General features: G+C 39.7%; 1 protein-coding gene across 37 annotated transcripts in view; it reads right to left on the reverse strand.

The window, feature by feature from the left end:
- Nucleotides 1–23,973, reverse strand: part of EPB41 (erythrocyte membrane protein band 4.1) — a 174,470-nt gene that overhangs the window by 68,933 nt on the left and 81,564 nt on the right. For all 37 annotated transcript variants that reach the window (XR_009452051.1, XM_059690506.1, XM_059690492.1 and 34 more), the window contains 3 exons: nt 21,314–21,356; nt 13,824–13,899; nt 12,908–13,126 (listed from right to left, as the gene is read on the reverse strand). Coding sequence is in view for 36 of the 37 variants with exons in the window: in XM_059690506.1 (XP_059546489.1) it covers nt 12,908–13,126; nt 13,824–13,899; nt 21,314–21,356 (338 nt within the window). In the remaining variant the exon portion in view is untranslated. The remainder of the gene's footprint in view (nt 1–12,907; nt 13,127–13,823; nt 13,900–21,313; nt 21,357–23,973) is intronic.

A 23,973-nucleotide genomic window follows, 5' to 3' on the forward strand; every position in this document is an offset into this window, starting at 1 on the left:
GGGTGACTAAATTAAATCCTCTGAGGGCATGGTACAATTTACAATATCTTCTTAGCTGCTTTTTTCGCTCCATACCCCTGAATTGAGTTACTATGAAAATTAAACAGAAGGGCAGCTGAAGTTACTTAACTGGAGACTCTTAATGGGGACAGGCTTGATGAAAAAAAAAAGAAAATCTAACAGATGGTGTTCCTGTCCACTGATCTAAACAAAATAAATTGGTTAATAGAAGCATGTAGATAATGGGGCTGCTTTCTCTGTTATTAAGATGTCTTCATTACTAGGCATATAATGAATTTGATTTGTTTGAAAACAATCAGTCTCACTGCCTAAATACTCACTGTGATGGTCTTTCCTTCTCCTTTTTAACTTTCCTCTTTTTCCCCCCCAAAAAAGATCTCATGAGCAGTTATGTTAAAGAGAAAGATATCACTCCTAGTGCTGCACAATTCAGACCAATAAAATATAACTTCACAGTAACAACAATGCACCCACAACCCCAAAGAAAAATCATGGAAATGCCTGTTTCCCATAAGACTGCCTCAAGCTATACAAAGCAGCAGTGGCCTATTCTTTTAACAGGAGGAAAAGTCTCTTTCAAAACCATCTGTTTTTACCCTCATTAAAAAGAACAAAGGGTTCCTTGGAACGATAACAACAACAAAATCTCAGGAGAGAGGAGCAGAATTGTTCATGTCACAGCCTCCCTGAATAAATTGCTTTTCACAAGTTCACTATCACACCTGAATTCTATTTATTAATGGATCTGAAGAAAGGAAAATTAAGACATTTACAAATCTGTATAGTCAAGTCATTAAAAACATACAAAAGTTTTATAGTTTTTCTACCCCACATAAGTTATATACTTTTATAGTTGTAAGAGTCATTTTATGGGTTTTGTAGTTACTATTATCTATGGCTTGAATTTTAGGATTTAAAAATATGTATATTTTTATTGATTTCAGAGAGAGGGAGAAAGAGACAGAAACATCAGTGATGAGAGAGAAGCATCAATTGACTGCCTCCTGCACGCCCCTACTGAGGATCGAGCACAACCAGGGCTTATGCCCTGACCTGAATCAAACCAGTGACCTCTTGGTTCCTGGGTCAACGCTAAATCGCTCAATCGCTGAACCACACCCGGCTGGGCGAATTTTAGGATTTGGAAGCTGGAATGGAGCTTGAAGATTGCAGAGTCCAACACTTTCATTTTGCTGATGAAAAAAAAGGCCCTGAGGGATCACATAGTCATGGGCAAGTTATGACTCCTTGTTTAAGTCAGCAGGATTTAGTTAGGACTCAAGTTATATTTTCTTGAACTGGAATCCTGGCTCCTACGCTGAAAAAGCAGTGACCTGGTATCTTCTTCAATATCTGAACTATAAAATCAAAATCAATATAATAACTACTTTTTTGTCTTTGCTGAATGAATGTGACTGGTAGGACAAAATTAGGTAATGGTTGTGAAACTGCTTTGTAAAATATAAATGTTTATTATTTTTTATTGCAACAGTGATATACCTTATGCAGCTCATAAAAGAGAAATAATTTTGACCACTTGAATTTGAAGACAAATTTTAAAACAGTAAATGAAACAATTATGATAAAATCTTCCCTATACTCACTCCCCCAACTCTAAGGGACTATAATGGGGTCAATCAATTTGAGTACAGATTTAAATTTCAAACTATGTGGTCAAATGCTTTTCTGAGGAAGCATGCTTTAAAACTGTATTATGGGCAGGTAGTAAGAAGAGATCTTTAAATTTGAAGATATAACTTTCCACCCTAACCGGTTTGGCTCAGTGGATAGAGTGTCAGCCTGCGGACTGAAGGGACAAAGGTTCAATTTCGGTCAAGGGCACATGCCTGGGGGGGGGCATGCAGGAGGCAGCCAATCAATGATTCACTCTCATCATTGATGTTTCTATCTCTCTCCCCCTTCCCTCCTCTCTGAAATCAATAAAAATATTTAAAAAAAAATAAAATAAAAATAAAGATATAACTTTCCCGTTAGTTTAAAATAATATAATTTAAAAATTTTGAAACACACTTAAACTTAAAAGTTACCTATAAGCCGAAACCGGTTTGGCTCAGTGGATAGAGCGTCGGCCTGCGGACTGAAAGGTCCCAGGTTCGATTCCGGTCAAGGGCATGTACCTGGGTTGCGGGCACATCCCCGGTGGGAGATGTGCAGGAGGCAGCTGATCGATGTTTCTCTCTCATTGATGTTTCTAACTCTCTATCTCTCTCCCTTCCTCTCTGTAAAAAAAAATCAATAAAATATATTTAAAAAAAAAAAAGTTACCTATAATATGAAAACTAATACAAAGTAATGTTGAATGTAAACTGTAATTGAAAAATAAATTTTTAAAAGTTACCTATAATCACAAGTAATATTTTCCTGAACCATGAGAGTAAATTGTCAACCTGATGACCCATCACTTCCAAATATTTTAGTATGTAATTCCTACAAACAAGGACATCCTCCTACATAACCTCAATATAGCTGTCAAAACTAGGAAATATTTTCTAAAATATATTCTTATTGATTTCAGAGAGGAAGGGAGAGGAAGAGAGAGAGATAGAAACATCAATGATGACAGAGAATCATCGATCGGCTGCCTCCAGCATACCCCCTACTAGGGATTGAGCCTGCAACCTGGGCATGTGCCCTGACCAGGAATGGAACCGTGACCTCCTGGTTCATAGGTTGACACTCAACCACTGAGCCACACTGGCCAGGCAGGAAATATTAATACATTACTGCCATCTAACCCCCAGACTCCATTCAAGGTTAGCCAGTTTCAAAAATGTTCTGTATAGACAAAGGATCCAGATTAGCATCACAAGTTTCATTTAGTTCATGTCTCTTTATTCTTCTTCAGTCTGGAACAGTTCCTTAATCTTTGTTTCATAATCTTAACCTTTGGAAGATGAAAGAGAATCATTGATCGGCTGCCTCCTGCACGCCCCCTACTGGGGTTGGAGACCACAACCCAGGCATGTGCCCTTGACCAGAATCAAACCTGGGATCATTTAGTCTGCAGGCAGACACTCTATCCACTGAGCCAAACTGGCTAGAGCCATGGCCATATTCTTCATCCTACTCAGGCTTCAACACCCTGTATCAGGTACAACCCATATGGGTGCCCTCCACACGATGCAGGCCTTAGCCCCATGTGGATGCCTTTCTCACTCTGCTTTGCCAACTAACATATGACAGCCCCCTTCATCCTATTTGAGCTGACTTTCCACACCAGGCTGCACACTCATCCCCATGAACACTCTTCTCACCCTGCTTAGGCCTGAATATCGCCAGCCAGACTGCCCTTCTGCACATATGACTATCTTGTTCTGTCCCACCCATTAGTTTTTAAACAAAATTGTTTAAGGAAGCCTTTTCTGATTATAAAAATCATCTATGTTCATCATATAAAATTTGGAAAGTATCATTAGGAACACAGGGAAAAAGTCTCCTATAATCCCACCATCCACAGACATCTGTGCATGCAAATATAACATTTTCTAAATGTAATATCATATATCAAACTTAAAGTATTTTTAACTTAAAATTTTAAAGATCATGGCTTTTCCCAAGACTCTTGAAAGTAATAACAAATTAGCTGGGAAGAGATTAGATACCTCTAAACCATTCAGAGTACTGTCATGAATTTATTAAATACCACCTAATAATTTACTTTTTCAAAGTACTGCCGCCTACGAAGTGCCTAACCAGAAAGCTTTGGCACTGGTTAACTCTTGCTCATTAAAAAGGAAAGTTACAACAAAGTTTCCCTGTATTTATTTTGAGCAAGTGGGGTCAGGATATATAGCCATTCAGTGAGTTCCAGTGTTATGTGACAGACGTTTAATAATGTTTCTTACATCTCTTAATTAAGGACTGTGATTTCAAATAATTAAGGGGGAAAACTGACAAGTCCTAGTATCCATAAATGGAGGGCAATTAATTTTTAAAGCTTGATGTGTTCGTGTAAATTTAAAGTGTTAATTATAGCTTCAAAGTCTCTGTCTGGGCAAAGGGCCATTACTAAGAGTTCCATATAAGTGGCTATCTCTGCCTTATCTGAGGAGCAGGGTGGTATTTGCTTGTGCTTTTCCATGCCTAGTACATGCTTCTGCCCAAGCAGGAGTTTCTTTGTATTGGTTAAAATGTCATGTGTTTGGACATAATTAAAAATCTCCATTTGGCCCTAGATGGTTTGGCTCAGTGGACAGAGCATCAACCTGCGGACTGAAGGGTCCCCAGTTCGATTCCGGCCAAGGGCATGTACCTCGGTGGCAGGCTCGATCCCCGGCCCTCTCACATTGATGTTTCCCTCTCTGTCTCTCCCCTCTCTTTCATTGTCTAAAAAAAAATCCATGGAAAAAATATCCTCGGGTGAGGATTAACAAAACAAAAAACAAACCTCCTATATATAATCAAATTGGCTTTCTGTTTGTGAGGGTTACAAATTGTTCTAAAAAGGAGGAAGTAAATTCCAAGATGACAGACTGCAAAATGTTCTAGAAATGGAGATCCACTATTGCTCAATCTACCCGTGTATTTAACAGGACATCAACTGAACCATATCCATTGCTCCTCAGATCACTTCACCTTCTGGGGTTTAAATTCTGTTAAGTTCCAAAGAGGTGTTCTCTAAACCCAAACTCATATTCATCACATAAAATAGGGACAAGAATTATCATTATCCTAGCAAACATCTGAATTCTCACTGTATACTAATCATTATTCTAAGCACTTTACATGAACTTTATGGTTTAACAATCATAAAATTCACATTATCACCCATATTTTTGAGATCAGAAAATTGCAGCTGAGAGCACTTAAGCAACTTTCTAAGAATCACAAAGCTAATAAGGAATGTGTCTGAATTCAAAGTAGGACAGCCTGACTCCAGAGCCCATGCTTCTGTCTTATTACCTAACTCAGTGGTTCTCAAAAACTTTTGTACCTCAGGATCCCTTCACTCTCTTAGCTATTATTGAGGACTCCAAAAAGCTTTCCTTTATGTCAGTGATTTTCAACCAGGTTTAAGCCTAATGTATTTTGTTACTAAAATAACTTGAAATTCTTAAATTTGTCAATCTAAAGGAATCAGATCTCTTGTAAATCAGAAGCAAAGAATTTTTAAAGCATGCAATAGTTGACCTTTTCCCTTACATTGTCAAATTAAAAAAACCACAACAGCCAACTCAACTATAGCAGCCCAGTGTTAATGAATCAAAATTATACCAATTTTTTTGTGCCACAGAATTTGAGTAATTAGTTTATGTGCCATGAGATGAAAAAAGGATGAAAATTGCTGCTTTATGTGGGTTATTTCTATCAATATTTACTATATTGAAAATTAAAACTAACAAAAAATTTATAATATTTACTAAATCTTTAAATAACACTAAACTCATATTGTAACATAACTTTTTGTGTGAAAAATAAAAATACTTTCTAAAAAGATAGCAAAAAAGGACATTGTTTTACATATTTACAAATTTTTAAAATGTCTGGCTTAGGTTAGATTCTCTTATCCACTTCTGAATTCAATTTGTTGTAATAAGTTGACTTTGTTATAATATATGAATGTTATCTCACAAAGACACATAGTTAGAAAAAGAAGGATTAATTATTTTAAATAATATTCTTTGATACTACACCCAAACCCAACAATGGCAGTTTCTTAAACGTTAGTTGCAATACGAAATCTGAAAACATATCAATGCATTTTTATACAGTGTTATTTTGATCTATCTGGCATTTTAAATGGACCTTTTTTACCCATGCATGATTTATATCACAAACTTCATATCTGAAAAACATTGGTTCACTGAGTAATAATGCACATTTTCCAAATGTTGACACATTTCAGTGTATGATATAAAAAAAAAATCACATTCATTAAAATCACCACAACTTTATCAGAAAAGTCTTTAAATATTTGTAACTTGTCAAGATCATGGTGGCAAATACAAGTTTTCCAAAATTCCAATTTTCACTTGAAAGCTTGAATTTTATCATTTTATCACCAACAAATACTGTCAGTTGCTTACTAATCCTAAATGTACTGGCTCTCTTCACTTTTAAGAAAATGTCTTCAAAATAACCAAGTCTGAATAATTATACTCATTTTAAAAAATATGTTTTTATTGATTTCAGAGAAGAAGGGAGAGGGAGAGATAGAAACATCAATGATGAGAGAGAATCACTGATTGGCTGCCTCTTGCACACCCCCTACTGGGGATAAAGCCCACAACCTGGGAATGTGCCCTTGACTGGAACTGAACCCGGGACCCTTCAGTCTGCAGGCCAACGCTCTATCCACTGAGCAAAACTAGTCAGGGCCATAGTCATTTTTTCAAGTAAAAACAGTGTTCATAAAAAAGGTGACCAGCCCGGTCCGGTTTGGTCAGTGGTTAGCACGTCAGCCCTTGGGCGAAAGGGTTGTGGATTTGATTCCCGGTCAAGGACACATACCTCGGTTGCATATTTGATCCCAGCCCAGTTGGGGCACATGCAGGAGGCAACCAGTCAATGTGTCTCTTGCATTGATTGATCTTTCTCTCTCTCTCTCTTTCTCTCCCCGCTCCCTCCCTCTCTTCCTTCCTCCCTCCTCCCTCTTCCCTCTTTTGCACTCTCTCTCTAAAGATCAATGGAAAAAATATCCTCAGGTGAAGATTTAAAAAAAGTGGCTAATTCAACTCACAACTCAAAACAATTACTCAGATGCTTTCCTCAAGACAACTGTTGTACCTCAGTATATAGCAGAACTGCTTTGTGTGTAGGTCCTATTTAACCACAAAGAATATTACATAGAAATGTATTTAAGATTTAATAAAATTAATACTTTTTACTTCCTCATCAAGAAAATTTCTAAGTGAACTGGCCCTTTTAGTCTTATTTCTAACTTCAAGTTAAAAAGTAAAATTAAAGTGCCTGTCTGTAAAGAATATAATAACAACTAGTACAGTTTGATGTCATTGCCTTTATTTGTGCTCCATCCATTTCAACACAGTGAAAAGTAAAATATCATCTTAGTATTGTTATAAAAGTAATTTTAACCTTAAAAAAGTCTTGAAGACCACAAGGCTGGCCTAACTCAAAAGGTGGTAATAAAGATTAAATGTGACATTGTATGTAAAGTGCTTAGCATAATATCTAGCACATAATAATACATAATAATTAGCTGCTTATAATTATGACTAGAGGCCCGGTGCACAAAAATTTGCGCACTTGGGGGGGTCCCTCAGCCCGGCCTGTGCCCTCTCGCAGTCTGGGACACCTTGGGAGATAACGCCCTGCTGGCTTAGGCCTGCTCCCGGGTGGCAGAGGGAAGGCCCAATCCCTAGGTGCAGCCCCTGGTCAGGCTCAGAGCAGGGCCGATTGGGGAGTTGGGGCGCCGCCCCCTGTCATGCACAGAACAGGGCGGATTGGGAGGTTGCGATGCCACCCTCAGTCACGCTCAGGGTAGGGCCGATTGGGGGGTTGGGGCACCGCCCCCTGTCACACTCAAGGCAGGGTGGATGGGGAGGTTGCGGCGCCACCCTCTGTCACGCACAGAGCAGGGAGAATCAGGGGGTTGGGGCGCTATCCCCTGTCACACACAGAGCAGGGCCCATCAGGGGGGTTGGGGCTCTATACCCTGTCATGCACAGAGCAGGGTAGATCAGGGGGTTGGGGAGCTCCCCCCTGTCACGCACAGAGCAGGGCCCATCAGGGGGTTGAGGAGCTCCCCCGTCACTCACAGAGTAGGGCCGATAGGGGAGTTGGGGCACCGCCCCCTGTCACACACAGAGCAAGGCGGATCAGGGGGCTGGGGCGCCACCCTCTATCACCCACAGAGCAGGGCCGATCAGGGGGTTGGCGTGCTGCCACTCACACTCAGGGCAGGGCCGATGGGGAGGTTATGGCTCTACCCTGTCACACACAGCACAGGGCCTGTGGGGGGAGGGGGTTGGGGCACCGCACCCTGTCACACACAGAGCCGCAGGGCGATCAGGGGGCTGGGGAGCTCCCCCGTATCAGGCACAGAGCAGGGCTGATCAGGAGGTTGGGGTGCCTTCCCCTGTCAGGAACAGAGCAGGGTGGATAGGGAGGTTGTGGCCCCACCCCGTCACACACAGAGCCGCAGGGCGATCAGGGGGTTTGGGCGCTGCCCTGTCACACTGATCCCAGTGCCGGGAGGCCTCTCAGCTCTGCTGATCCCGGTGCTGGGAGGCATATTACCCTTTTACTATATAGGATAGAGGCCTGGTGCATGGGTGGGGCTGGCTGGTTTGCCCTGAAGGGTGTCCTGGATCAGGGTGAGGGTCTCCACTGGGGTGCCTGGCCAGCCTGGGTGAGGGGATGATGGCTGTTTGCAGCTGGTCACACCCCCTTCAGGGTGGGGGTCCCCACTGGGGTGCCTGGCCAGTCTGGGTGAGGGGCTGAGGGCTGTTTTCAGGCTGGCGGGTGACTGAAGCTCCCAACTGCTCCTTTTTTTCTTTTTTTCTTTTTTATTCTGGGCCAGCTTTAGCTCTGGCTCCAGCTCTGAGGCCTCTGCTGCTGAAAGCAGGTATCTGGTTTGTTTGGGTTCTATAATCAAAACAATGTATAACTCCAGCTCTGAGATCCCGGCCGGCTGAAAGCAGGTTTCTGGGGTTTTGTTTAGCTTCTATATTTGTTACAATGTTTCAAGCTGCAGGCTCAGAGGCTGGCAAGGCAGGCGGGGAACGTTGGAGTCCTCCATCACTGAAGCAAGTAAGCCTCATGTTAGTTTCAAGCTGCCTGGCTGCCGGCCGCCATCTTGGCTGTCAGTTAATTTGCATATCTCGCTGATTAGCCAATGGGAAGGGTAGCGGTCGTACGCTAATTACCATGTTTCTCTTTTATTAGATAGGATGATGATTGTATAACAATGCTACAAAGGAGAATCAAGCATTGGATAACCTGAGATTCTATTATGATCAAATAGCCAGTAAAAAATCATCAGAGATAGATTTAAGGCATCAATCATAATCTGACACCATCTGCTGTTTGGCTCCACAGCAACAGTAAAATATTTTCTTTTACTATTTTACTGACTGCCCAAGATTTTACTATCAATAATAAAAATTATTTTTATTTTTATTTTATTTTATTTTATTTTTTTATTTTTATTTTTTTTAATTAAATCTTAATTGTTCAGATTATTACATTTGTTCCTTTTTTTTTCCCCCCCATAACTCCCCTCCTCCCAGTTCCCGCCCCACCCTCCGCCCTCACTCCCCACCCACTGTCCTCATCCATAGGTGTAAGATTTTTGTCCAGTCTCTTCCCACATCTCCCACACCCCTTTCCCCCCCAAGAATAGTCAGTCCATTCCCTTTCTATGTCCCTGATTCTATTATAATCAACAGTTCATTCTGTTCATCAGATTATTTATTCACTTGATTCTTAGATTCACTTGTTGATAGATGCATATTTGTTTTTCATAATTTGTATCTTTACCTTTTTCTTCCTCTTCCTCTTCTTAAAGGATACCTTTCAGCATTTCATATAATCCTGGTTTGGTGGTGATGAACTCCTTTAGCTTTTCCTTATCTGTGAAGCTCTTTATCTGACCTTCAATTCTGAATGATAGCTTTGCTGGGTAAAGTAATCTTGGTTGTAGGTTCTTGGTATTCATCACTTTGAATATTTCTTGCCACTCCCTTCTGGCCTGCAAAGTTTCTGTTGAGAAATCAGCTGACAGTCGTATGGGTATTCCCTTGTAGGTAACTGAGTTTCTTTCTCTTGCTGTTTTTAAGATTCTCTCTTTATCTTTTGCTCTTGGCATTTTAATTATGATGTGTCTTGGTGTGGTCCTCTTTGGATTCCTTTTGTTTGGGGTTCTCCGAGCTTCTTGGACCTGTAAGTCCATTTCTTTGACCAGGTGGGGGAAGTTTTCTGTCATTATTTCTTCAAATAGGTTTTCAATATCTTGCTCTCTCTCATCTTCTGGCACCCCTATAATTCTGATGTTGGTACGCTTGAAGCTGTCCCAGAGGCTCCTTACACTATCCTCGCATTTTTGGATTCTTTTTTCATTTTGCTTTTCCGGTTGGATGTTTTTTGCTTCCTCGCATTTCAAATCATTGACTTGATTCTTGCGCTCCTCTGGTCTGCTGTCGGGCGTCTGTATAATATTCGTTATTTCAGTCTGTGTGTGCTTAATTTCTAGTTGGTTCCCCAATATAAGATCGAGGGTCTTATTAGTTTTCGTGTAGATCTCATTAAGTTTATCGGCAGCTTCTAAACAGTTCTTGAGAGACCTTAAAAGTGTGGTTCTGAACTCTATTTCTTCCATTGACAATTTTGTCCTGTTTCTTTGTCTCCGCATTTTGTTATGCTTCCTTGGTGCACCCCCTAGTGGTCTTTGTTCGCAGTCTTATAGATAAATCTTGATTGTTGTAGCTAATTCCAGGGAGGGTTTGACCTCCAGGCCAAGTGGCTATGAGAATCAGCTGTGTCAGCAGTGAGAGAACTTCTGTCCTCTAGGGAGGTGCTAATCTAGCCTTTGCCTGAGGCTATCCGGCAAATGCCTCTGTGCAGGGCTTGGGCGGGGCGGGTCGCACAGGATCAACAGGGTGGGCCGGAGAGAGCAGTTATGGCGGCTCTCAGTCCCGTCCCAAGGGGCTCTGCCTCTCTGAGTCCCAGCACCCGCTGCAAAGCTCGGAGAGAAAGCTGCACTCCCTCTGACCGAAGCCAGACAGTCCCGCTTCTCCCGTTTGAGTCTGGGTCCCTAAAGACTCGCCCGGATCTGGTGCTCAGAGTCTGCGACTCCCTCCCGATTGAAAACAACAACCGCGCCCTCCGCCGCCAGCCCGCTCCGCGCACTCCGCACCTCAGAATTTGACTTCAGCACTGCGCCTCCTCTGAGTGTCCGTATGCGTTTCTCTTTCCTCCTAGTTGTAGGACTTCCACTCAGCCAGCGTTCCTGTGGTTCTGGGTGATGTCCCTTCCGTTTTTTGGTTTCACTTTTGAAGTAGTTGTTCAGAGCAGCAAACTCCGGCGTTAACCTATGCCGCCATCTTGGTTCTCTTCTTGAGGGTTTTAAAGCTGGGAGTTGCTCTCATAAAAATTATTTTTAAACTAAAAAGAGCATTCCCCTAAATTCTGACATTCTAACAAACCAAATTACTTTAACTGGTTGTTTCTATTATTTGCTTTTGCATGGATATATGTGTGTGAATATATATATTTTATAAATATAAAATTTTCTAGAATCATAATCAGAATATAAATAAAAGTACTAAAAATGTATTTAAGGACAATGCAAGATCATTAAGTTATAATCATTAATAAGTAGAAAATGGTATATTTAGGGGGTCCTAGATATTAGTGTTTCTTTGGAAATAGGTGACCTCATGAGAATAGGGTTATTCTTACAAGGCTATTGCTATATAGGTTGTAGACTTAAAAGCCTTATGGTTCTCATGACTGATGTACACTACAGGGGCAATAAGGCAGACAGAACTTGGGCAACTTGAGTTAAAGGTCCCTTACTCAAAGCATCTCAATGCATGCAATCCTATTGGAACCACTCCAAGGTAAACAAGATTGTTCAATGTCTAGACAGAATACTTGTTAGTACCATGTAAAGCCTATAAGACTATTCTGGATTTCTCAGCAGTGTGACCTTCTGGAACATTGTAACCTACTCATGCCAACCATAACTCAGGGTACTAACTCAAGGCCAAGATCAGACATTCACCTTAGTATGCTAAAGCAGCTTACAAAATTTAGTTATAGCAAGTCAAATATGGGAAGTATGGTAGGAAGAAACACAAATTATATTGGCACTTTAATATTAGTTAACATTCATTGAATTTTTACTATGTAAGACATTGTATTAAGTTTTTCCACCCATTATCTTTCCCAATCCTATCAACCATCCTATTTCCTCTGAGGTAAATAATCTCCACCAGACATATAAAAAACCTGAGGCTCAGAGAAATTAAATGAATGACCCAAAGTCCCAAGGCCATGACCAAGAATAGCCAAAAATGTAATCCAGCTCAGTATGACCATAAATCCTGCTTTTGATAAAAGTATTTTGCTATCTCCCAACATTACCAATTATTTCCATGAGAAAAAGCAGTAACTTTAATAAAGACTTTAAAAAATACCTCCTGGGGTTTCATGGGCCCTCTGAAGTCTATCCATGTATATAGACCCCAAGTTAAGAAACCCTGCACTAGAATCTCAAGATGCTTAATATAGTATAAGTTTAAAATTTGAAAAAATAAGGTATGGCAATCCTATATAATAAAAGGCAAATTGACCAAACGGTGGAACGACGGGTCCTATGGCGCGCACTGACCATCATGGGGCAGACATTCAATGCAGGAGCCGCCCCCTAGTGGTCAGTGTGCTCCCACAGGGGGAACGCTGCTCAGCCAGAAGCCCTGAGCAGGGCTCACAGCTGGCGAGCTCAGTGGTGGTGGCAGGAGCCTCTCCCGCCTCCATGGCAGCGCTAAGAGGAGCGGGCCTAAGCCATCAGTTGGACATCCCCCAAGGTCTCCCAGACTGCAAGAGGGCGCGGGATGGGCTGAGGAACCCCACCAAGTGCACAATTTCGTGCACTGGGTCTCTAGTAATATTAAAATAGCTACCATTTATTGAGCACCTACTATGTGCCAGAGACACTGTGCTTAGTACTTTACATATATTAGCTCATTTTGTTTCTCCCACAATGCAACACCCATTACTCTGATGAGAAAACTGAGATCAGAGGACTTAAATGACTTAATGAACTGGGAGGGAATTGAGCTTATGCTGACTCATTCTGTGGCACCAGTTCCCACTAAAGCAAACAGTGAATTAAGACCAGGTAAAGGGTTTAAACTTATTGCCAAAACAAATACAGAACAAACTCTGGAGACATATTTACCTGTATGACTTATGCAGTTCCATGACTTTCTCTTCAAGTTCCTTGGTCTGATTTGGGGCCAGTTTAAAATCACTAACATAATCCGAACCATGGAGTTCAGGGTCATAATCGCCCAGCTCAGACTGGATGGTATAAGAACCTAATAAAGCTAAAGTTGCAAAGGAACAGGGCAGACGTCCTGCAACTATGTCTTGTCGAAGTTGAAGACATAAATAATATCTATAGCCAAAAGAGAAAAGATGTTACCATGTCAGCAACAATAACAAAATATAGAGAGAGAAAAAGGAAGAAAGGGGAAGAGAGAGGGGAAAAAGGGAAGAGGGGGAAAAAGTGACTAAGTAAATATGAGATAATATTAATAATTGTTCAATCTAGGTAGTGGGTTTATGGTTGCTTCTTGCACTATTATTTGTTCTTTTCTGTGTGTTTGAAAATTCCCCCCCCCCCTTTTTTTTAAAACTGTGACTATGTTGGAGTCATTGCTGGAAAGGAGTTTAGTAAGAAAAGAGGGAAAGTCTGAAGGAGGTCAAGAAACTAATGTTTTGTTGAGTGCAGTAAGAACCATACACATATCAACTCAACTAACTTTCACAAAAATAATTTGTGAGGGGGGAATTATTGCTAGATTACAAGATGAGGAGTCAGCCTCAAAAGGTAAGCTTGCTCAATGTTAGGTAGTAATAAAGGCTGTTTGGTTCTGAAATTGGGCCTTTTTCACACGGATTTGCCAAATGCGTAGACATTGCCCTTCAGATTCAAAGATGACATTATTGATACATTTTCACTAGAATATGATCAGAAACTTTATCTTATGTTTAATAGCTCATCATTTTCCTTCAATTCTGAAGAGAAATTCCCAGAGTTTACGATCATGAGAATTACTTATTACATATTTGACTATTAATAAATTGTTTACCTTGTTATATCTTCTGTTAACTGTGCTGGGTCAGGTGGATAAAACTTTACATTAAATGTGAAATTCCAAGGGATACCTGTAAAAATAAACGCAAAAGAATTTTATGCTTATGCCTAAGTTTCTGATTGTTAGAAATACCTAAAAATATTCTATTTTTCCTGAGGTTTTAATATTTTCATGCTTTGTGAGTGAAATAGTTTTATTTTTATAAAATTTGTTTAGAAACCACTTAAGAGGTAAAGTTAGAGGGTCTCATTTTTCTCTTATTCAACTTAATACAGTTTTGTTTACAAAAGACTAAAACTATATAGGCAAAATAAGAAGGAAACCATCTTATAGGTAGACATGTTTATAGCAATAGTTTTCAAAATATGATTTATACTAGTACACTACTGTGGGTGCTCAGAGGTCATATGAATGATATATGAATGTTCTCTTTTGGCAACAGCATTATTTATTTGTGACATCTCTCAATATAGGCATACCTCATTTTATTGAACTTGCTTTATCATACTTTGTAGATAATGTGTTTTTGGTTTTACAAATTAAAGGTTTGTGGCAACCCCGCATCAAGCAAGTCTACTGGCACCATTTTTCCAAAAGGTTTAGATGATGGTTTGTATTTTTTAGCAATACAGTATTTTTTAAAATTCTTTATTGTTTAAAGTATTACAGATGTCTCTTTTCCCCCCCACTGACCTCTCCCCGGCCACTCCCACCCCCCAGCACATGCCATCACCCCCCTAGTGTTTGTGTCCATTGGTTATGCTTATATGCATGTGTACAAGTCCTTTGGTTGATCTCTTAACACCCCGTAACCCTCCCCTGCCTTCCCTCTGAGGTTTGATGATCTGTTTGATGCTTCTGTCTCTGGATCTATTTTTGTTCATCAGTTTATGTTGTTCATTATATTCCACAAATTGGTGAGATCATGTGATATTTATCTTTCTCTGACTGGCTTATTTCATTTAGCAAAATGCTCTCCATGTCCATCCATGCTGTTGCGAATGGTAAGAGTTCTTTCTTATTTACAGCAGCATAGTATTCCATTGTGTAGATGTACCACAGTTTTCTAATCTACTCATATGCTGATGGGCACTTAGGCTGTTTCCAAATCTTAGCCATTGTAAATTGTGTTGCTATGAACATAGGGGTTCTGATTTCTTGGTTATATTCCTACAAGTGGGATTACTGGGTCAAATGGGAGTTTCATTTTAAATTTTTTGAGGAAACTCCATACTGTTTTCCACAGTGGCTGCACTAGTCTGCATTCTCACCGAAAGTGCACAAGGGTTCCTTTTTCTCTACATCCTTGCCAGCACTTGTTGTTTGTTGATTTGTTGATGATAGCCATTCTGACAGGTGTGAGATGGTACCTCATTGCCATTTTGATTTGCATCTCTCGGATGATTAGTGACTTAGAGCACGTTTTCATATGGCTCTTGGCCTTTCTTATGTCCTCTTTCAAAGAGTGTCTACTTGGGTCCTTTGCCCGTTTTTTGATTGGACTGTTTACCTTCCTTTTGTTAAGATGTATGAGTTCCCTATAAATTTTGGAGATTAGACCCTTATCAGCTATAACACTGGCAAATATGTTCTCCCATGCAGTGGGCTTTCTTGTTGTTTTGTTGATGGTTTCTTTTGCTGTGCAGAAACTTCTTATTTTGATGTAGTCCCATTTGTTTATTTTATCCTTAGTTTCGATTGCCCTAGGAGCTGTATCAGTAAAGATATTGCTATGACATATGTCTGATATTTTGCTGCCTGTGGATTCTTCTAAGATTTTTATGGTTTCCCATCTTATATTTAAGTCCTTTATCCATTTTGAGTTTATTTTTGTGTGTGGTGTAAGTTGGTAGTCTAGTTTCATTTTTTTGCATGTAACTGTCCAATTTTCCCAACACCATTTATTGAAGAGACTGTCTTGACACCATTGTATGCTCTTGCCTCCTTTGTCAAATATTAATTCAACATAATGGCTTGGGTCGATTTCTGGGTTCTCTGTTCTTTCCATTGGTCTATATGTCTGTTCTTGTGCCAGTACCAGGCAGTTTTGAGAACAGTGGCTTTGTAATACAGCTTGGCATCTGGTATTATGATCGTTCCAACTTTGTTCTTCTTTCTCAGGATTGCTGCAGCTATTCAGGATCTTTTTTTTTTATTCTATATGAATTTTTGAAGAGTTAGTTCTAGGTCTGTGAAGTATGCCATTGGTATTTTAATGGGGATTGCATTGAATCTATTGATTACTTTGGGTAGTATGGACATTTTAATGATGTTGATTCTACCAATCCATGAACACGGTATATTCTTCCATTTGTTTATGTCTTCCTCTATCTCTTTTTTCAATGTCCTGTAGTTTTCTGAATACAGGTCTTTTTTAAAAAAAAATGTCTTTATTGATTTCAGAGAGGAAGGGAGAAGGGAGAGAGAGATAGAAACATCAATGATGAGAGAGAATCATTGATTGGCTGCCTCTTGCATGTTCCCTACTGGGGATCAAGTCCGCAACCTGGGCATGTGCCCTTGACTGGAATTGAACCCGGAATCCTTCAGTCCGCAGGCTGACACTCTATCCACTGAGCCAAACCAGCCAGGGCTGAGTACAGGTCTTTTACCTCCTTAGAGCAATAAAGTATTTTTAAATTAAGGTATGTACATTGTTTTCTTAGCCATAATGCTTTTGCACACTTCATACACTACAATATAATATAAACATAACTTGTTTGTTGTTTTTAATCTTCACCCGAGGATATTTTTCCATTGATTTTTTAAAAAATACATTTTTAGATTTCAGAGAAGAAAGAAGAGGGAGAGAGAGATAGAAACATCAATGATGAGAGAGAATCATTGACTGGCTGCCTCCTGCACGCCCCCACTGGGGATCGAGCCTGCAATCCAGGCATATGCCCTGAGCTGGAATGGAATATGATCTTCTGGTTCAAAGGTCAACACTCAACCACTGAGCTACATTAGCCAGGCTTTTCCATTGATTTTTAGAGAGAGGGGAAGGAAGAGAAGGAGGAAGGGAGAGAGATACATCAATTGGTTGCCACTCAATCTAAATCAAACATGCTGTCGAAACCAGTTTGGCTCAGTGGATAGAGCGTCGGCCTGTGGACTGAAAGGTCCCAGGTTCGATTCCGGTAGGACATGTACCTGGGTTGCGGGCACATCCCCAGTGGGGGATGTGCAGGAGGCGGCTGATCGATGTTTCTCTCTCATCGATGTTTCTGACTCTCTATCTCTCTCCCTTCCTCTCTGTAAAAAATCAATAAAATATATTAAAAAAATAAATAAATAAAAATAAATCAAACATGCGACCCAGATATGTGCCCTTGACCCGGAATCAAACCTGCTAACCACTGAGCAACACCTGCTAGGGCAAGGTGAAACAGTTTTCTCCAACACCTGTTAGGGCAAGGTGAAACAGTTTTAAGCATACATTCATAGTAATAAAAACCATTAAAATATATAATGGACTCATTAACACAAAATTCAGAACAGTGGTGACTTCTGTAGGGGAAGGAGAGAAGGATATATTTAGAAGGGGCATACTTGGGCTATAGATTTTTTTAAAAACATAACTTGTGTACATTATATATCAGTGTTTTACTATATAGATGGGATTTCTTGCCTTTGCTCTGTGCTATACCAGAAAGAAAGGTGTGGAGGTGTTATCCTAACTCAGCAGGGGAGATCTTTCTTATTCAGAATCAATGGAATTAAAGAAAGCTAAAAATCAAGCTGCAAGGAGAGAGAAAGAGACTGATAAATCTCAGAAGAAGGTAAGATTGGGTCAGAGGGAAATTTCAAAAAATGAGACAAAATTTTATATACACACACACACACACACACACGCACACACTGTATATGGGTATACATGAAAGGAAAATATAGAAACATGGACTGAAAGGAATCACCCCGAATTCATGATAATAGATTTCTATGCATTGGGAGATGGGAATGGGACTAGGAGGAAAACAAGAGATAAACCTTGTATGGTTCTATTTTAAATTAAAAATATTAACACATGGCCTGCCGGTGTGGCTCAGTAGTTCAGTCTCAACCCAGGAACCAAGAGGTCACAGGTTCAATTCCCAGTCAGGGCACATGCCCAGGTTGTGGGCTCAGTTCCCAGGGTGGGGCATGGAAAGCAGCCAATCAATGATGTTCCTCTCTCATTGATGTTTTTGTCTATAGCTCTCTCTCTAAAAATCAATAAAAACATTTTTAAAAGAAGAATGTGGAAGGCATATTAAAAAATGTTAACACATTAATTCTGGGTGATGAGTACATGGGTATTTGTTATATTAGACTCCATAGTTTTCTATATTTTTGAAATATGAAAAAAAATGTTATTGATGACTACCTATTACAATTTAAAATATTCATGTTTTTTATTCTACTTCTAAGATTTTATCTACAGACATTTATAAGTACACAGATATATATTATATAAATAAAATATATGCTCACTGCAACCTTGTTTGTAATAGCAAAGTATTGAGATTAACCCAAAATTTCCATCAATAGTACTAGTTATATGTAATATGTCACAACTATATAATCATTTAAAAATTTTTAATGGATGAAATAAATGTGTATATGTTGATGTGAAAAATACTCTATATTGTGTTACATAAAAGACTGCATTTTTTTTTAATTTTTCTGTTAATCCTCACCAAGGATATTTTTTTTCATTGATTTTCAGAGAAAGTGGAAGAGAAGGGGAGAGACAGAGAGAGAGAAACATCGATGTGAGAGAGACACATTGCCTTCCACACATGCCACACCGGGGTCGGAATCAAGCCTACAACCAAGGTACATGCCTTTGACCAGAATTGAACCCGCAACCCTTCAGTCCCTGGGCCAATGCTCTAACTACTGAGAAAACTGACTAGGGCTGGTTGCATATTTATATTAAATACATATAAATATTAAATGCTTATATCAAAACATACATGTTCAATACATATTTATATTAAGACACACATATGTTAATACATATTTATATTAGAATACACATTTGTGTGCACATGTGTCTATATACACTCAAAACATCTCTGAAAAAAAACACAAGGAATCGGTTAAAGGACAGAGGTAGAAGGGAGATCTACCCTGCACTATTTCATTTACATCTTTTAATTTTATACCATATATTTTCTATTGCCTATTTTAAAAATTAATTTTAAAAACTATATATAGCATAATACACATATTGTGTAATACATAATACATAGCAATGTATAGCATAATTGTATTTGTAAAAGGTGAAATCTACATATGCCTAAAAAAAAATCTTGTAGACTATACTAATTTAATAGTGCTTAAATCTGGAAAACAGGATTAGGGGCCTTTTACTTTTTCCATGATTTACTTTCATAATGTTGAAATTTTTCACAATGAGTATATATTACTTGCATGATGAAAAATAATTTTAAAAAACTTTTGCAGCCCTAGCTGGTTTGGCACAGTAGATAGAGCTTCGGCCTGTGGACTGAAGAGTCCTAGGTTAATTCCGGTCAAGGGCATATGCCTGGGTTTGGGCTCAATTCCCAGTGTGGGGCATGCAGCAGGCAGCTGATCAATGATTCTCTCTCATCATTGATGTTTCTATCTCTCACTCCCTCTCCCTTCCTCCCTGAAATCAATAAAAATATATATGTATTTTTAAAAACTTCTGCAATAAATAAATATCAATCTTCTTTCTCTTTGGCTAAATGAAATGCTTACATTTTGATTCCCTATTAAAGTTTGTTTTAGGAACACAGTTTTTCTTTCCTATGTTGAAGTAAGAATTTTTTTTTTTAATTTAAAAAAAAATGACAAACACTTAGAGTTTTTTTCTTAGCAAAAGATTTTTTTAAAGCCAGAAAGCTAATCTACCAGATATTCTTCTCTACTTATTATAAACTGTTTTAACATTTCTTCCTAAAGAGTTTTCTTGTATAATCATTTGTTCCTAAATAAAAGTGAATATTAAAAGTATTTTCATTGAAAAGGGCTAGGAGTTAAGTTTTTCTGGTCATGTTTCAAATATGCTGAATATTTTTTTGACTTGCATTTTAAAACAAGATTTTATAGGCTGGGAGCAAATATGGAGAGTTGCTAGTTCAAGGGAGTATTTTATTTCTCTGTCTTAAGAAATATAATTATAGCCCTAGCCAGTCTGGCTCAGTGGATAGAGCATCGGCCTGAGGACTAAAGGGTCTCAGGTTCAATTCCGGTCAAGGGCACATTCCCGGATTGTGGGCTCGATCCCCAGTGGGGGGCGTGCAGGAGGCAGCCAATCAATGGTTCTTTCTCATCACTGATGTTTCTATCTCTCTCTCCCTCTTCCTTCCTCTCTGAAATCAATAAAATATATAAAAATAAAAATAGGGTCTAAAGGAAAACATTTCACCATAATAAAAGTGTTTTCTTTTAAGAAACAAATAAAAAAATTTGTTTCCAGGTGATTAAAAGTTAAAACTTCTAATCATGATGACTAACATCTTTCAGTTCCTAAAAGCTTCCTCAAAATAAACTAAATTAAAAGGACATCTAGTCATAAATGGGGTGTTGGGGAAAGAAAGTCTCTATCCTTTAGCCATCCCATTGGGCCTAGGGCTAGAAAATACTAATTTATACTTAACTGACCTAGAAATACCTATTCCTAGACATTAGTCGGAGCAGGGTGTGTAGCAGTGATATGTTCTAGAGCAGCAGTTCTCAACCTGTGGGTTGTGACCCCTTTGGGGGTCGAACGACCCTTTCACAGGGGTCGCCTAAGACCATCAGAAAACACATATATAATTACATATTGTTTTTGTGATTAATCACTATGCTTTAATTATGTTCAATTTGTAACAATGAAATTGGGGGTCACCACAGCATGAGGAACTGTATTAAAGGGTCGTGGCATTAGGAAGGTTGAGAACCATTGTTCTAGAGGGTTTGAAGCTAGGAGAAAGCCACAATGTCAAAAGGATCATTGGCAAAGAATTCTTATTATCTATTCTTATACTTCAATTTGGAAGAAGAATGTTGAAAAGGGACAAAACAAACTGTAGAGAGAAAATCATGGAGACAGTTAGAATGCAATAGTCCAGAACATTTTAAAAAGGACAGGATCAGGCAGCATACTTCTAATTGAGGGCTGCTACAGTTTCAATCACTACCCTTTTGAGAACTGACTCCCCTATCCTTTTTCTCTTTTCATCTCTGTTCTTTTCCACCTTCTGGTTCTCTCAACCTATCTTCCCCAACTTTGCCTAGTTGTAAAAAAAGAAAAAAAAATCATCAAGATCTGACCTACATCTTAACAGTGTCCACCACCGTTGTGCCTCTCTATTATGGAATCTCCTCCTTCCAGGGGAAGGCTTTATCTCAATTTCAAAGCCATCCACTATAGTCAGGATTCTAAAGTGACCCACAGCCAGAAGATGGTTGGAAATCCGCTGACCTACTAAAAGAAAGAATTATACAAAAAGGCAATATTTACTTACCACGAACCTGCTTTTTTATTTCTTTGGCAGAATCCAGCCATGTCTGTAAAAAGAAGAAAAGGCATTCATACAAATTTCCAAAACATAAACAAGAGAGTACCAGAACTAGGATTACTGACCATTTCAAATAGTGCCTCTAGGTCAACCTACATTTCCAATATTCTTGTATTAATTTCACATAGCACAGAAATATAAAGCCAGACAGTTGGGCTGGAATCCTAGCTCCACTACTTCCTAGCTGAGTGTCCCTTTTTAGCATCTCTATACCTCAGTTTCCTCATCTATAGAATGAAATATTAGTAGTAGTGCCTATCTCATAGAGTTATGAAGATTAAATGAAGTGATGTATATAAAGCTCTTAGTAAACAAGAAATGCTAAATAAGCACTTGTTATTTTATTACACTATAACAACTAGTAGAGACCTATAACCAGGATTATTGACATCACTCAGATCTTATTTTTCCAGCTTTTCTATGTCAGCACAGCATCTGGCACATGGTTCTTACTCAGTTAATGTTTACTGAATGACTATTTTGTTTCCCCTGACTAGTCTTGTCCACATTAACCCCTCCCTTCACTGTTTTCCAATCCCACTTAAAATCTTCCCAGCACTGTGGTGAACCATATAAAATAATTGTATGTGAAAAGAGCCTCCCCCTTAACATCTTTCATAGGCTCCTTGGGAAACATTTAAAGACAGAAAGTTCTAATTTGAATTGCTTCAAAGATTTTATTGACATAAGATGCATATAGAAAAGTACATAAATTATCAAAGCAAATATATAACAACACTAGAGGCCCAGTGCATAAATTCGTGCATGGGTGGGGGCCGGCTGGCCCTGCCCCAATTGGGGTAGAGGGGGCCGATCGGGGCTGAGGCTGGCCGGAGGGAAGGGTCGCGGGAGGTTGGCCAGCCAGCCCCAACTCTGACAGAGGTGGGGGTGGGCCGATCGGGGGTGGGGCCGGCCTGGGAGAGGGGCCGTGGGTGGTTGGCCAGCCAGGGGGAGAGGCCATGGGAGGTTGACCAGCCGGCCCCACCACCCCGCAGTCTAAGTCATAGCAACAGGTCATCCTGGTCGTTCTGGTCGTTCCGGTTACTTAGGGTTTTATATATATAGATTACCAGCATCCCAGGAGCTCCTCTCACACCTCTTCCCAATCCCTTCCCATTCCCTCCACTAAAAAGTTTAAAATTGAATTTTAGTGGTATTTAGACAAGAGAAGTAAGGTGTTCCCTCTTCACTCTCTACCAACAAGAGCAAAGCACAGGTGAGCATCCCATCTGCCCTACCAAAGAAATGAGCTTGAACACCACAATTTTCTATTTAACCACATACCACTTTAACTGTTATATAAAGACTAGAGGCCTGGTGCACAACATTCGTGTACTGGAGGGGGGCGGTCCCTCAGCCCGGCCTGCACCCCTTAGCAGTCCGGGAGCCCTCAAGGGATGTCCAACTAACAGCTTAGGCCCGCAGTTGGACATCCTTAGTGCTGCTGCAGAGACCGGAGAGGCTCCCTCCACCACTGCTGAGATCACCGGCCATCAGCCTGGCTTGTGGCTGAGCAGCGCTCCTGCTGTGGGAGTGCACTGACCACTAGGGGACAGCTCCTGCATTGAGCGTCTGCCCCCGGGTGGTCAGTGCACTTCATAGTGACTGGTCATTCAGCCGTTTGGTCGATTTGCATATTACCCTTTTATTATATAGGATAGTTACTATAACAGACAATAAGCACAAGAGTGAGGACTAGTTTCCTTTTATCTCCCCGGCTTCCACAATTACCACAGCTGATTAAGAAATATATGTTAAAAATAATACAATATAAAATTAATCTATAGTATAAAACTAGGCACACAGTTGTCTAAGCCCTGTCAGAAAGGGGTAACCTGGGTGTTTCTTCTTTGTCTCTCATTAAGACCAAAGAACTTTAAGTTGTTTATAGACACTATAGTGCAAGTAATCTAGGTTTCACTGCTTACATGTTTTAAAAAGCCACATTTAGACTGGCTGGTGTTGCTCAGTGGTTAAGCCTCAACCCATGAACCAGGAGGTCATGGTTCAATTCCTGGTCAGGGCACATGCCCAGGTTGCGGGCTCCATCCCCAGTAGGGAGCATGCAGGAGGCAGCCGATCAATGATTCTTTGTCATCACTGATGTTTCTCTTTCTCTCTCCCTTCCTCTCTCTGAAATCAATAAAAACATATTTTAAAAATAAACAAGTCCACTAGTGATGTCAACCCAAAGCAAAAGATAAGATCCCCAAAATGGCCTCCTACTCTGCAAGTATGTTTACAAAATTTATTTTAGTCTTTCTCATTTACCAGACAATAAAAACACAATCATAACTGGCATTTGCCCTTCAAAGCCAGTCATGAATCAATAGAACACAATCCATCCTTTCAGATAACTAAAAACTAAATTCCTCACACTCTTAATGTAATATTCATTATACTAGTGTGTTTGCTATTAGCCTGTGAAAGGTGATTTTCCCACTCCTAAGGTAAAATAATTCATCCACACATTCATCTATTACTCTATTCCTCACTCCCTATAGTAAGCCAGGCTGGATGGCTCCTAGTTCCTCCAATGCTACTCTCTCAACTCCAGGCCTTTCTCTCTCTAGTTCACTAGCCCATTTTATCCTTCAGGTCTCAGC

Source organism: Myotis daubentonii, chromosome 3 (assembly GCF_963259705.1).
Source record: "Myotis daubentonii chromosome 3, mMyoDau2.1, whole genome shotgun sequence".
NCBI lineage: Eukaryota > Metazoa > Chordata > Mammalia > Chiroptera > Vespertilionidae > Myotis > Myotis daubentonii.